Source organism: Nicotiana tomentosiformis, chromosome 11 (genome assembly GCF_000390325.3).
Source record: "Nicotiana tomentosiformis chromosome 11, ASM39032v3, whole genome shotgun sequence".
NCBI classification, from domain to species: domain Eukaryota; kingdom Viridiplantae; phylum Streptophyta; class Magnoliopsida; order Solanales; family Solanaceae; genus Nicotiana; species Nicotiana tomentosiformis.
In genome coordinates this window covers 83,936,982-83,949,924 of record NC_090822.1, presented here as the reverse complement: position 1 = coordinate 83,949,924, position 12,943 = coordinate 83,936,982, and the positions used below count along the sequence as shown (strand labels likewise).

Here is a 12,943-nt window from a genome sequence, read left to right as displayed (position 1 = left end):
TGGGTCGAGCCCTCGGCTTTGGATTGAGTTCGACCTTCGGGGTGGGTGTAGCGTATTTCCGACCACCCTCACGTTGCCTTGTGGATCTATTTTGTCATGGGCTCGATAATAGTATCGAGTCGACTCCTCGATCAGTCTTTGGAACTTGAGGCTCATTTGTACTGTCTTCAGGACTCATCCCAAAATCCCACTCCAGTTGCTTACCATTCGAAATCGATCGAACATAGGAAGGCCGAAATCTATTTCGACCGTATACAGATAGTCCCCTCATTTCTTAGGAAGGATGTGGTGATAATCGATATGCTTTTTGACGGTTCGATCGGGTTATAAGATGACGTTTTCACAGGGCTCGATCATGACATACATGATAGTTGTCCCATAGATTTAGTCTTTCAAGGTATTTAATGCATGTCAGATGGTGGTCGGCCACCGCTGATACTGAACCGCCACGATGTAAGCCTATAAATAACCCCTCCATCTAACATTTACCATTTTTACGTCTTCACTCTTCCAAATTTTCTTACCCTCTCTCTCTATTTCGCCACTTGCAAAGCCATCTATACCAGTGTTTGGCATCATCAACTTTTCATCTTCCTTTGCCTTTATTTCTCTCATATCAATGGCCAAAACTTTGAAAACTGTACCTCAGAAGGAGAAAGCTTCTTCTTCACGGTCGTCTGGCGACAAGGCGCCGGTGGAGCCGCCTACCTATAAGTATGTTCCCGGCCCCTGTACTCTGAAGATCGATTTTAAGGTTGAGAATCCTTAATCTATTCTGGGTCGATGTGAGCATATATTGATGTACATGTGCTCGATAACGGAGGGTCATCTTGAGGCTGTGAGGAAAGACTACAACTAGGGCTCTGAGGTTGTGTTACAAATTCCCTCTCCCGAGGAGAGCGTCATTACTCATGTGGAGGGGTTTTTAAGTGTTTACACTTACCCCTTCACGTTGGGTCCTGTCAACCCGGTGATCATTGATTTTTGCAAAAGATATCAGGTCACCCTTGGTCAAATTCATCCTTCTCTATGGCGTATAGTAACCTTACTTCCCTTCTTCTCCAACAAGGTCGGGGGGCTGGATTTTTACTTAAATCACCTCATACAATTGTATCGGCCTCAAATCATTCGAGGACTAATCAGGCTTCATCGTCGGGCATCGAAGGCTTTGATGTCGAGTATTGACAAAGACAAGGATCGGGGTTGGATGGGCCGTTATATCCGGGTGAGGACCCATGACCTCATTCCAGAAGAGAAGATGTCGTTCCCCTAGGAATAAAATTTCGACCATAAATGGTTTTCATAAGATGTTGCTTTTCGTATCTTTTTCTGATTTTATCTTATATCTTTCTCTGATATACAGCTGCCCCTTGGATGCCACAAGCGGTACCTGACCTCAATGATTTGGCAAAAGGTAGATGAGAGGCCAAGAATCATGGTAAGGGTCACTTCTCGTGTTCTTCAAAATGTTTTTTATGCTCCATTCGTTACCGATTTCCTTTCATGCAGGTGTAACCAAGGATGCCGTTTTGAGGCCTTCGAGTGGTGAGGAAGGAACCAAGTACCCGGTCCCGGAACCGGGGAAAGATAAGAATCGAAAAGTTATCTCTCGGTCAGAGGACCCCAAGCCCAAAACTCAAAGGGTGAGGAGGAAGGCAATCACTTTTTTGATGGACTCGGTCCAACGACTGAGAGAGGAAGAAGAAGAAGAAGAAGAAGAAGAAGAAGAAGAAGAAGAAAAGGAAGAAAAAGAAGAAGAAGAAGAAGAAGAAGAAGAAGAAGAAGAAGAAAAAGATGATGCCTCGGCTTTGGTTATCCGATATGCGAAAGATATCGAGGCCGCCAGACCTTCTGATTCGATGGCGGTTGTCCCGGTCAGGGTCGATTCCGGTACCCCGAGTCTCGATCAGAGCATCCCGAGTGATTCGCTTGGGACTATGACAGTGGGTCATTTTCCTTCTTTTCCAACCTTTTCTGAGGAGGCGTTAAAGGAAGCTCGAGAATTGAAGACCCCCAGTATGGGCGGAGGCTCTAGTGTAAGGGGCCCTTTTCGGGATTTCTTTACTGGAGTCGATGATGCTTCTGGCATTGGTGACGCTACTCTTCTCCTAGAAGAGGCCCAACATTTCATTTCTTAGGTAATGATTTTACTGAACTTGGTTTCTTCGTTCTTTTCCAAACTTGACTTGTGTTTTTTTCCTACTGTGCAGGCCATTAGCAGGTTTCGAGTCGACCTCAGCCAGTGTGAGTTCGAGCTTCAGAAGGTCTCGGGGGAGAGAGATGCCCTGCAGCTTCTTTGCAGCCAAAAGGACGAGGCTATAAAGGACCTCTAAGCAGATTTGGCTAAGGCTCGTGAAGAAGAGGTTGTACTATATAAGCATGTGAGCCTCGTTCTGTTAGAGTATGGGTTTGACCCAACTGTGAAAGTTAACCCTTTGTTATCTCAGCTACAGCAAAAGGTTGAAAAGATTGGGTTACTTCGGGAAGAAGTCGATCAAATCAAGGCTGAATGTAACTAGTGGAAGGAGACTATCGACCGCCTGGCTGCGGAAAAAGAAACCATCTTGGCCAAATTATTATCGGCCGATGTCCAGCTTCGAAGTGTTAAGAAAAAGTGTTCGGCTCAGGCTAAGAGGATCGAGGAGCTTAAAACACGGCTTGTTGGGTCCAAGGCGGAGGTTAAGTCATCGATAGTCATGGCAGACAACTCCATTGCCGTGTATCCGGCTGATGACGAGGCTGCTCAGATGGAGGTACGAGAGGCGGCGGATACTGCCGACACTCTAGCACATTGGGTTGCCGAACTTGCTAAGTGTCGGTCTCGGAGGGAGACCCTCGAGGAGATACATGTTCGAGGTTTCGACTTTGCTGAAGAGATAAAAAGGCTAAAGAGCTCGAAGCTGAAGCCTTGGCTTCTGATGGCGATGATGATGATGATGATGATGGTAGCAAGAGCGGGTTCGAAAATGGGGGGAGCCCGATGGAGAAGAGACCTCTCTCGATGATAACCTAGAAGCTTAGCCCTTAGCATCTTCTATGTTGCATTTATTTATGTAAACCACCGTTGTATATATATCTATACAGATATCTTTTTATTTTACTACATTGCTTCCTGAAGATTTCATTTATGCCTTGCGGATGTTTTTATGAGGATTTAGGTGATTTCATCGAATTCAATCTTCGTAGCCTTTAATTTGAGTGAGTGGCTGTTTCGAACTCGAACTCAGAATAACTTAACCCGTAGGCTTTTTATGACCGAGTGAGTGATTACCCGAACTCGAAGTAAGATAGCCCTTAGGCTTTAATTTGAGTGAGTGATTGTTTCAAACTCGAACTCAGAATATTTTAGCCCATAGGCAATTTTATGACCGAGTGAGAGATTACTCGAACTTGAAGTAAGATAGCCCTTAGGCTTTAATTTGAGTGAGTGATTGTTTCGAACTCGAACTCAGAATATCTTAGCCCGTAGGCCTTTTATGACCGTGTGAGTGATTACTCGAACTCGAAGTAAGATAGCCCTTAGGCTTTAATTTGAGTGAGTGATTGTTCCGAACTCGAACTCAGAATAACTTAGCCCGTAGGCCTCTTATGACCTAGTGAGTGATTACTCGAACTCGAAGTAAGATAGCCCTTAGGCTTTAATTTGAGTGAGTGATTGTTTCGAACTCGAACTCAGAATATCTTAGCTCGTAGGACTTTTATGACCGAGTGAGTGATTACTCGAACTCTAAGTAAGATAGACCTTAGGCTTTAATTTTAGTGAGTGATTGTTTCGAACTCAAACATAGAATATCTTAGCTCGTAGGTCTCTTATGGCCGAGTGAGTGATTGCTCGAACTCGAAGCAAGGTAGCCCTTAGGCTTTAATTTGAGTGAGTGATTGTTTTGAACTCGAACTCATACTATCTTTGCTCGTAGGCATTTTATGACAGAGTGAGTGATTACTCGAACTCGAAGTAAGATAGACCTTAGGCTTTAATTTGAGTGAGTGATTGTTTCGAACTCGAACTCAGAATATCTTAGCACGTAGGTCTTTTATGACTGAGTGAGAGATTACTCGAACTCGAAGTAAGATATCCCATAGGCTTTAATTTGAGTGAGTGATTGTTTCGAACTCGAACTCAGAATAACTTTGCCCGTAGGCCTTTTATGACCAAGTGAGTGATTACTCGAACTCGAAGTAAGATAGCCTGTAGCCTTTAATTTGAGTGAGTGACTATTTCGAACTCGAACTCAGAATAACTTAGCCTGTAGGCCTTTTATGACCGAGTGAGTGATTACTCGAACTCGAAGTAAGATAGCCCGTAGTCTTTAATTTGAGTGAGTGATTGTTTCGAACTCGAACTCAGAATAACTTAGCCAATAGGCCTTTTATGACCGAGTGAGTGATTACTCGAACTCGAAGTAAGATAGCCATTAAACTTTAATTTGAGTGAGTGATTGTTTCGAACTCGAACTCAGAATATCTTAGCTCGTAGGTCTTTTATGTCTGAGAGAGTAATTGCTCGAACTCGAAGTAAGATATCCCTTAGGCTTTAATTTGAGTGATTGATTGTTTCAAACTCGAACTCAAAATATCTCAGCCCGTAGGCTTTTTATGACAGAGTGAGTGATTGCTCGAACTCGAAGCAAGATAGCCCTTAAGCTTTAATTGGAGTGAGAGATTGCTCGAACTCGAAGCAAGGTAGCCCTTAGGATTTTATTTGAGTGAGTGATTGTTTCGAACTCGAACTCAAAATATCTTAGCCCGTAGGCCTTTTATGACCGAGTGAGTGATTACTCGAACTCGAAGTAAGATATCCCTTAGGCTTTAATTTGAGTGAGTGATTGTTTCAAACTCAAACTCAAAATATCTCAGCCCGTAGGCTTTTTATGATCGAGTGAGTGATTGCTCAAACTCGAAGCAAGATAGCCCTTAGGCTTTAATTGGAGTGAGTGCTTGTTCGAACTCGAACTCAGAATATCTTAGCACGTAGCCTCTTTATGATCGAGTGAGTGATTGCTCGAACTCGAAGCAAGATAGCCCTTAGGCTTTTATTTGAGTGAGTGATTGTTTCGAACTCGAACTCAGAATATCTTAGCCCGTAAGATTTTTATGACCGAGTGAGTGATTGCTCGAACTCAATCAAACGTGCGGAGGCTGAAATCTATTTCGACTGTATACAGATATGATAAGCTCATTTGAATGATGAAGCAAAAAAATCTTTTCAAAGTATGAAATATCGAAAAAAGAAGTTCTCATTTGTAAGTCATTACAGATGTGTTTGTATCTTGTGCCAGAGTCCGAACGAAACTACGTGGGCATGGTTCGTTTTGTCTATTTGGCCCTTACATTTTTCTCTATCGAGCGCATGTTTTTCATGAATTTGATATGGAACAACTTTCTTGTGCCGGACTTTGATTTATTCTCTTGGTAACCTCCTAGTATTCGAGGTTGATTATGAAGGAGCCTCATATATTATTGATTTCTACCTGGGTAACACATAGTTGTTGTCTTTTTAAAAACCTCGTCGGAAAAATCCATTCGGGATAAAAGCCAAAATTGAGGGGAAAAGAGTACAACGCGTGCTTTGAAACCAAAGGTCTTGATGTTTTTCGTCGAATTCCTGCAATGAGTTAGTGTCGAATGTACGTATATAGACGATAGAGGAGGAAATAATACCTTAACAGTAATATCGTTTGAGAAGCGATATGTCCCAATTGTTTGGTAACGGTCTTCCATCCGTTGCTCCAAGTTTATAAGATCCTTTCCCGACTATATCGAGGACTTGATATGGTCCTTCCCAATTTGGCCCTAGCTTCCCTTCATTAGGATCTCAAGTGTTCACGGTGACCTTCCTTAGGACCAAGTCCCAGGCCTTGAAGTGGCGAAGGTTGGTTCTTCTGTTGTAGTACCTTTCGATTCATTATTTTTGTGTAGCCATTCGAACTAGTGCCGCCTCTCTTTTTTCATCTAATAGTTTGAGGCTAGTATTCATTGCCTCGTAGTTCAATTCTTCCGATGTATATCGGAACCTTGCGCTTGGTTCCCCGACTTCGACCGAAATTAGGACTTAGGATCCATACACTAGGGAAAATGGGGTTGCTCTTGTACTAGATTTAGATGTTGTCCGATATGCCCAAAAGACTTCGGGAAAAATTTCTCTCCACTTTCCTTTAGCTTCGTTCAATATTTTCTTTATGTTTTGAATGATAATCGTGTTCGTTGATTCGACCTGTTCTTTCCCACTAGGATGATATGGTATAGACAGTATTCATTTTATTTTATGGTCATCGAGGAATTTCGTCACTCTGCCACTGATAAACTGTCTACCATTGTCGCATGTTATTTCGGCTGGTATCCCAAATCGACACACGATGTGGTCCCAGATGAAATCTATAACCTCTTTCTCTCTTACCTTTTCGAACGCTTATGCTTCAACCCATTTAAAGAAATAGTCAGTCATAAACAAAATAAATTTATCTTTACCTGGGGCCGATGGTAGAGGGCCGACGATATCCATTCCCCATTTCATAAATGGCCATGGAGAGATAACTGAATGAAGTTGCTCTCCTAGTTGATGGATCATTGATGCAAACCTTTGACATTTATCGCATCTTCGAACGAATTACTTAGTATCTTTTTCCATGTTATCCCAGTACTATCCTACTCTGATGATTTTGTGAATTAGTGGTTCGGCGCCGGAGTGGTTTCCACAAGTGCCTTCATGGACCTCCCATAAAACATAATCGGTGTCCCCTGGCCCTAAGCACACTGCCAGTGGTCCGTCGAACATCCTTCTGTACAACGCTCCATCTTCAACCAACTTGAATCGAGAAGCTTTGGTTCGTAGAACTCTAGATTCTTTAGAGTCCGATGGGAGTTTTCCGTTTTTTAAGTATTCAATGTACTTGTTCCTCCAATCCCAGGTTAAGATTGTGGAATTTATTTCGGCGGTCCCACCCTCGATTATAGATCTCGAGAGTTGAACGACAGTCCCTGAGTCGATCTTATTCTCTTCGACCGATGACCCTAGATTTGCGAGTGCGTCGGCCTCACTGTTTTGTTCTCTAGGTACATGTTGTAGGGTCCACTCTTTGAAACGGTGTAGAGTTATCTGTAGTTTGTCCAAATACCTATGCATCCTTTCTTCTCGAACCTCGAAAGTTTTGTTCACTTGGTTTACCACTAACAAAGAGTCACATTTGGCTTCGATGACTTCTGCTCCCAAACTTTTAGCTAGATCGAGACCTGCAATCATGGCCTCGTACTCGAACCCTTCACATTTGAAGTACCATCTGTGTGGAGGGTCCAAACCCCCGTCGACATACCCGATTTTAACAAGAGTTCCTTTTCAACTTCGGGTACAAAGGTTGGTATGAAGTCGGGTAGAAGTCGGCCATGAATATGGCAAAGGCTGATATTCAATATCATACCCACCGAGCTCGACGACCCATTTGGCCAGTCGTCCCGATAGCTCAGGCTTGTGCAAAATGTTTCGAAGTGGGTAAGTGGTTAAAACGCATACGGGGTGACATTGAAAGTATGGTCTTAACTTTCTAGAGGCGTTTATCAATGCAAGCGCCAATTTCTTTAAGTGTAGGTATCTAATCTCTGCCTCTCCTAAGGTCCAACATACATAATAAACAGGAAACTACATACCTTGCTCTTCTCGAACTAGGACGCCACTCACAACGATTTCCGATACTGTCAAGTATAGGTAAATCTTCTCATCTACCTTCGGAGTGTGAAGTAATGGTGGGCTCGATAGGTACGCTTCAGTTGTTCTAGTGCATGTTGGCATTACGGGGTCCAGGTGAAATCGTTCTTCTTTCTGAGTAGAGAGAAGAATCTGTAGCTTCGATCTGACGACCTTGAAATGAATCGGCCTAAGGCAGCTATCCGTCCGGTCAGCCTTTGCACTGCTTTCACACTATCCACAACGGTAATGTCTTCGATGGCTTTGATTTTATCGGGGTTGATCTCGATCCCCCTATCCGACACCATGAAGCCGAGGAACTTACTCGATCCGACCCTGAAAGCACATATTTCGGGGTTGAGCTTCATGTTGTATTTCCTTAGAATTTTGAACATTTCCTGCAAATGAGCCAAATGGTCCTCTGCGCGTAGGGACTTAACTAGCATGTCATCAATGTAAACTTCCATTGATTTACCTATTTGTTCTTCGATCATTTTATTCACTAGGAGTTGGTACGTAGCCCCTGCGTTTTTTAGCCCGAACGGCATTACATTATAACAATAGGTTCCATACTTAGTGACAAACAAATTTTTTTCTTGGTCCTCCGGGTCTATGCTAATTTGATTGTACCCGGAGTAGGCGTCAAGAAAAGTGAGGATCTCGTGGCCGGCCATGGCGTCGATCAAGCGATCGATGCTAGGTAGTGGAAAGGAATCTTTGGGGGTATGCTTTGTTTAGATCTTTATAATCTACACACATTCTAAGTTTGTTCCCTTTCTTGGGGACTACAACCACATTGGCCAACCATTCGGGATATTTCACTTCTCGAATTGACCCTATTTTGAGAAGTTTAGTTACCTCATCTCTTACAATGCGTGTTTCACCTCGGATTGGGGTCTTCTTTTTCGCTTCATCGGTTTGAACCTAGGGTCCAAGCTCAGTTGGTGCGATGTTATCGATGGTGAGATCCCTGCCATGTCTAAATGGGACCAAGCAAAACAATTTATATTATTAATAAGAAATTGAATGAGTTTTTCTCTGAGTTCGGGGGTCAACCCCGTACCCAGGTATAACTTTTTCTCGGGCAGATGTTCTATTAATATAACCTGCTCCAGTTCTTCGATCGTCGACTTGGTGGCATCGGAGTCGTCGGGGATGATGAGAGCTCGAGGTGTGGTCAGAAATTCTTCCTCACTATCATCTATTTCCTGTTTCATCGATTTGGTCGAGACCGATTGCTGTGATTGCTATTTGGTTCCTCGCCTATTTTTTATGCTCGACCTTTCTGAGGCCGACAATGTTGGTATCAGTGTTATCTTATCGACGGCAAACATTTCCTTCGCAACATGTTGCACCCCATACACTGTCTTCACGTCGTCCGACGTATGAAATTTCATTACTTTGTGTAGAGTGGAAGGTACTGCCCTCATATTGTGGATCCATGGTCTTCCAAGTAGGGCATTGTACCTCATATCGCCTTCGATTACGTGGAACTTGGTGTTTTGGATGGTTCCTGCCACATTTATAGGCAGGATAATTTCCCTTTTAGTTATTTCGCTGGCCATATTGAAGTCGTTTAAGACCCGAGCTACGGGCACGACTTGATTTTGTAAATCGAGCTTCTCCACTACCCAATATCGGATGATATTTGCAGAGCTACCTAGATCCACTAAGATGCGCTTAATTTGAATTTTATTTAATAGGATCGAAATTACCAGAGCGTCGTTGTGAGGGTGAGAGATGCCTTCGACTTCTTCGATTCCGAATGATAAAGTGCCCTCGAGAGCATAACCTCGAGTTCATTTTCCCCCTGTGGTCGGTATCTTGCTGTATTTGAGAATGGGTTCTTGTGGAATATCGACCCCACTGACGATCATGTGAATGATATGTAGATGCTCCTCTAGTTTATCTCCTTTGTCGGCGTCCCTTTCTCTGAAGTGATTCTTAGCTCTTTCACTGAGCAACTCTCGAAGGTGCCCCTCATTGAATAGGTGGGATACCTCTTCTCTCAACTATCTGTATTCCTCAGTCTTGTGGCCATGCGTACCATGATACTTGCACATCAAATTCGGGTTCCTTTGGTAAGGATCAGTTTGCATGGGTCTGGACCACCTAGTATCTTTGATTCTTCCGATCGCCGATACAATGCCCGATGAATCAACACTGAAATTGTACTCTGATAGTCGAGGTGCCTCCATAGGATCGGCATATTTATCAAAGCCACTCTTGCTCATAAGCCCTCGAGAGTTTTGCCCTTGATCACTCCTTCGATTGCTCCGAGCGGTATTGCGCGTTGAACCGTCGTTCATCCGATCTGCGACGTATGGTTGATATCGATCTTTGTTCGACCTTTGTTCTTTGTCGATCTCCCTTTGGTTTTTAATAGATGTCCTGTTCTGATGCATGGATCCAGACGGAGCTCCCAACTAGTCATCTTCGACCCTAATTTTTGACTGATATCGATCGTGTATATTCGCCCAAGTTATTGCTGGATACTCGATCAAATTTTGCTTCAGCCGACGTGATGCGATCGAACTTTTCTCGTTCAACCCTTGGGTGAAATCTTGGACGACCCAATCGTCTGTGACCGATGGCAATTCCATGCGTTCCATTTGAAATCGGGATATGAATTCCCTCAGCATTTCATTACCCTTTTGCTTTACTTTGAAGAGGTCTGATTTTCTTGTTACAACCTTTATGGCACCAGCATGTGCTTTTACGAACGAATCTGCTAACATGGCAAAAGAATCGATGGAATTTGGCGGCAGATTGTAATACCAAATCATCGTTCCCTTCGAGAGGGTCTCCCCGAACGTTTTCAATAATACGGATTTGATCTCATCATCCTCCAAATCGTTACCCTTGATGGCACATGTGTAAGAGGTGACGTGTTCGTTGGGATCGGTCGCACCGTTATATTTGGGAATTTTGGGAATACAGAATTTTTTGGGGATTGGTTTTGGGGCCGCACTCGAGGGAAAAGGCTTTTGTATGAATTTTTTCGAATCCAGCCCTTTTATCATTGGTGGAGCTCCCGAGATCTGATCGACCCTGGCATTATATGTTTCTACTCTCTTATCGTTGGTTTTGACTCGTTTTGTGAGTTCCTCGAGCAATTTAGTAATTTCGGAAGTGGTCCCTGATTCTTGCTCGTTTGACTTCACTATGGCGGGCTCCGTTCTAAGGGTGATTTCTCGAAGCGGATTGAGATCTGGCATGTTTTGTATATGAGTTTGGCTCTGCAACTGAGCTATCGCTACTTGTTGGGCTTGTAACATCTCAAAGATCATACGTAAGTTGACTCTGATTTCCTCCACGTTATGGGTGTATCGAGCTACGGATCGAGTACCGCACTGAATATTTTTTCCGATTCGAAATGTTGGTTCGCCTCAAGAGCCACTTGCGAATTGACATCTAGCGGTACTTAGGCTCAAATTTCAGGTACTTCGGCTTGAATTTCAAGTACTTCGATTCAAGCTTCAATGCCATCGTCAAGTGGCCTTCCGGCCCCGGGTACCAAGTTGTTGGTTTCATCTTGAAGGTCGGCTTCGTGGTCGATAGGTAAAGTTATTGCTGATTCGAAGTTGTAAACTGGTGTGTATTGCAGATTTATATTAAACAATCATTGTTATCCTTAGCCCCATGGTGGGCGCCAAACTGTTTACCCGAAAAATCGGATAAAGTTAAAATTGAGTATAGCTCTAAAGATATGTGATATAATTTGATACAAACCGTATAGAGAAATAGTAATATTTATGTTCTTGACTATGAAAATGAGAATAGTGAGCAAGAAGAATGAATATGATAAAGTAAAACGAGCACAAGGGGATATCTTTCAATATGAGAAGTGATCTTTTTTACAGTGTGTGAGACAGCTTTATGCTTACAAGGATTCCCCCTTTTATAGTAGAGGGATCCTACTTTATTCGTAATAAAAAAACATATAATGGAGAACCCATGATGAATTGTCTCTTACTCGATTTTCGCCGAGATTCTCTCCCTTAGTGCGGTTGTAACGACTCTTATCTGCGAGCTCGATACTGGTTCGAACTCGTTATTGGGTCGAGCCCTCGGCTTTGTCTTGAGTTCGACCTTTGGGATGGGTGTAGCGCATTTCCGACCACCCTTACGTTGCCTTGCGGATCGATTTGATCATGGGCTCGATAATAGTATCGAGCCGACTCCTCGGTCAGTCTTTGGAACTTGAGGCTCGTTTGTACTGTCTTCGGGACTCATCCCAAAATCCCACTCTGGTTGCTTACCATTCGAACTCGATCGAACATAGGAAGGTCGAAATCTATTTCGACCGTATAGGGTAAAATAAGAAATAATTAATTAATTTTATCTTAAACTTCTAAAATAATAAATAATTTGAGATAACTATTTATAAAATATTTAAGACAGGGGAGTAATATTTTGACGTTACTTTGGTTGCGAACTCCGTATAATGCAACACATGTCATATGAGGGTCCGACTATCATAAATTCTTGAATATATGCGGGACAGATAATCAAATAAATCTGGACCATTTATTACTTAATGGGACACGTGTAATAAGTTCAATAGCCAATTGGAGAAACTGGAAATATTAGTTACCGAAGAGTAGCAAAATCCGAGATATTCCATCTCCTCATCACTAAAAGCCAAACTAGGACATTAGTGGTAGTAAAAAAAACATAACTCTCGATCATATCGAACGATCGGAAAGGCTTGTCATTAATACCACACTCTTTATGATCCCTTTTCGTGGGAAAGGGCCCATTGTTTTCTCACGTGCTCATCATTTTTTTTAAATTCTATATAGTACTCATTAATTATTACCACCTTCCGAGTTGGAATCAAAATTTGATTCTTTTGCACTTACAAAAACTTTGTGTGTAAAAAAACTTGGTTACCATTTTATATATAACGCTATTTTAAAAGACGTTATACCTTAACGCTCGTTTGCCCAGCTAAGTATAACGTCCTTTTAAAATGCGCTATATATATAAAGCATTTTTGAAAGGTTCTATATATATATTATATGGGCTCACCAATAATTTTTCTGGACTTAACTGACATGACAATAGTTCAACTGGGTATAGCGTCCTTATTTAAGGCGATATACCTCAAATAATTGTACTCCGGGATTGGTTTTTGTCTCAAATATCTATTCATTAAAATAATATAATTAATAATATATTATATTTTTTGATATAATAAATAATAAAAATTAATTTTTACATAAAATACACATACATAACACTAGGTATTTGAAATGAAGT

The 12,943-nt window shown here is 42.3% G+C and overlaps 1 protein-coding gene across 1 annotated transcript; it reads left to right on the top strand.

Moving 5' to 3' along the window:
• The first annotated feature begins 619 nt into the window (after positions 1–619).
• On the top strand, positions 620–2,138 carry LOC138901771 (KNR4/SMI1 homolog 2-like). The gene is made up of 3 exons (XM_070189560.1): positions 620–731; positions 1,364–1,414; positions 1,510–2,138. The coding sequence occupies exons 1-3, from the start codon at positions 620–622 to the stop codon at positions 2,136–2,138; spliced, it is 792 nt and encodes a 263-aa protein (XP_070045661.1).
• Positions 2,139–12,943: the final 10,805 nt, after the last annotated feature.